General features: G+C 60.3%; 1 protein-coding gene across 1 annotated transcript in view; it reads right to left on the bottom strand.

The window, feature by feature from the left end:
* The window catches only part of PGF (placental growth factor), a gene marked incomplete at both ends in the record, with an annotated part of 3,658 nt that extends 1,763 nt beyond the window's left edge, over positions 1–1,895 (bottom strand). The window contains 2 exons of the mRNA XM_010289653.1: positions 202–278; positions 1,699–1,895. Coding sequence (XP_010287955.1) covers positions 202–278; positions 1,699–1,895 — 274 coding nt within the window. The remainder of the gene's footprint in view (positions 1–201; positions 279–1,698) is intronic.
* Positions 1,896–1,956: the final 61 nt, after the last annotated feature.

Raw genomic sequence — 1,956 nt, 5'->3', positions numbered from 1 at the left:
GGGCGGGCGGCCGAGGCCGGGTGCAGCCTGCAGCTGAGCAAGGGCCATAAGCACCCGCAGACCCCAGCGCGGAGACAGTGGGGGTGTCCGAGCACAGCTGGGGTGCCCCTGGAGCATCCTTGTCCCACCCACAGGGTAGGCTGGCAGGATTGCTCTTGCTGAGGGGTCACAGGGGTGCAAAATGAGCCCGGGGGTCCCTACCTGCACTCGCACTGCTTGTGCTCGGTGAACGCCATCTCCACATAGGGTGCCTCCCCGTTTGGCTTTATCTTCAGGAGCTGAAAGAGGAGCAAAGGTTACTTCCCAGCCGGCGGCAGGAGGGGGCTGGAAGGGCTCCCACGGCACTGCCTCGCCACCCCAGCCTCTCCGGCAGACACGTGTCTAACCTGTTCCTCGGGACCTCCGGCAGTGGAGACTCCACCTCTGCACGAAGGCAGCGCAGCCAGGCCTGGCCACCCCGGCAGCTCGGGAGGCCCTGCTAGTGCCACCCCATGTCTCTTAAGGGCTGTGATTTAAGTCCCGTGGTCTTGGGATTTCCCAGCCTTAGAGGAGATTTTTCTGTCTTTGCCTTTGTGGAGAACTTTCACATATTTGGAAATTATGGAATTCTCTGATGGAAATATCCCCCTAGTCATGTTTTCCAGACCATTCCCGTTGCTGCTGCCTCCTCCTAGCCCCCTTTCCCGTAGCACCAAGCCTGGAGAGGCACCATGGTACTGACTCCATCTCAGGGGTGCGGGATTTGCCGTGCCACGTGTCAGTCCACAGCCCAGCCCGGAGTTCGGGTTGGACATCCAGGGGCTTCATGGGGTATGCTGAGTGGTGTGATCCACACTAGCCCCTGAAGACATGCCTGGCATTGCCACCCCACGCACACAGCAGGATCCCTCCCATAGAGGGAGACCTGTGCTTGGGGATTTGCCTCCCTTTCATGTCAGGCTCTTGCTCCACCTCAGTCACTATTTTTTGGAAACCCCCACCCTGCCTTCCAACACAGTTTCAACCCCCAAGGGACCAAAGTCACCATGATTCATTGCAGGCACTCTCTGGTCCATCACCCATGGCAAAGCAGAGCTTTTCCCTGTTCCCTGCAAGCAGCAGCAGGTTGATTTCCAGCAGTGCAGCGTGAGGGCTGCAGCACCAGCGCCAACCAGCAGCTTGTTGGCAGTCCAGGATCTCCCACCCCACTTCACACAGCTCCCACAGCGGGGACTGGAGCCACGGCAGGCGCAGCCCTTCACAACCACCATACCCCCAGCACACACTCACGGTCAGCACCACCACGGGCATCTCCTGACAGCCCAAAGCCATGCTTCTCCCTGCGATTCAGGGGCAGCACCTGCTTTGCCCCAGCAGGCAGAGTCAAGGACAACTGGGGCACCCCCAGCCCCACTGCAGGACAGGGAAGGTTTGGAAAAGCGATAGCAGTCAGCAAGATGGACCACGCAGAGAGAGGAGGGCAGGGAAGCAGGGGGTGAGGCCAGTATCACCTGGCCTCAGGGACAAGCCCAAAGAGCAGGCAGAGGGACCCTCCTGGTTTGGCATGCATTTGAGCACTTGTGAGAAAGCCCCCTCCCCTCTTATCCAGGCTGCTACGATGTCTGGAGGAGGTGAAGCTGCAAGTTCACCCTCCCGGTGCTTGGTGAGGAGCCCACCACCTCCCCGGCGCAGCCACGGCCCCGCAGCAGCAGTGCTTACCTGCATGGTGACCATGCTTGTCTCTACGGGGACGCAGTGGAGACCCTCATCCCCACAGCAGCCTCCGCAACGCTGCAGGGAGACGCAGGAGGGTCTGAAAATGTACTCCACTTCGTTGGGGAATTCACTAATGACGTCCACCAGCTGTTCCAGAGGCCGGCAGAAACTACGATTCCAGATCTCCCGGAAGGTCAGGACTAGAAGAGACCGGGGTGGGGGGCTATAAGGAGGCGCCCCAGAGAGGCCCAGCCCAGCAGA

The sequence above is a fragment of the Phaethon lepturus genome, unplaced genomic scaffold, assembly GCF_000687285.1.
Source record: "Phaethon lepturus isolate BGI_N335 unplaced genomic scaffold, ASM68728v1 scaffold34226, whole genome shotgun sequence".
Taxonomy (NCBI): domain Eukaryota; kingdom Metazoa; phylum Chordata; class Aves; order Phaethontiformes; family Phaethontidae; genus Phaethon; species Phaethon lepturus.
The sequence above is the reverse complement of the archived record's forward strand: the minus strand, read 5'-3'. Positions and strand labels throughout refer to the sequence as shown.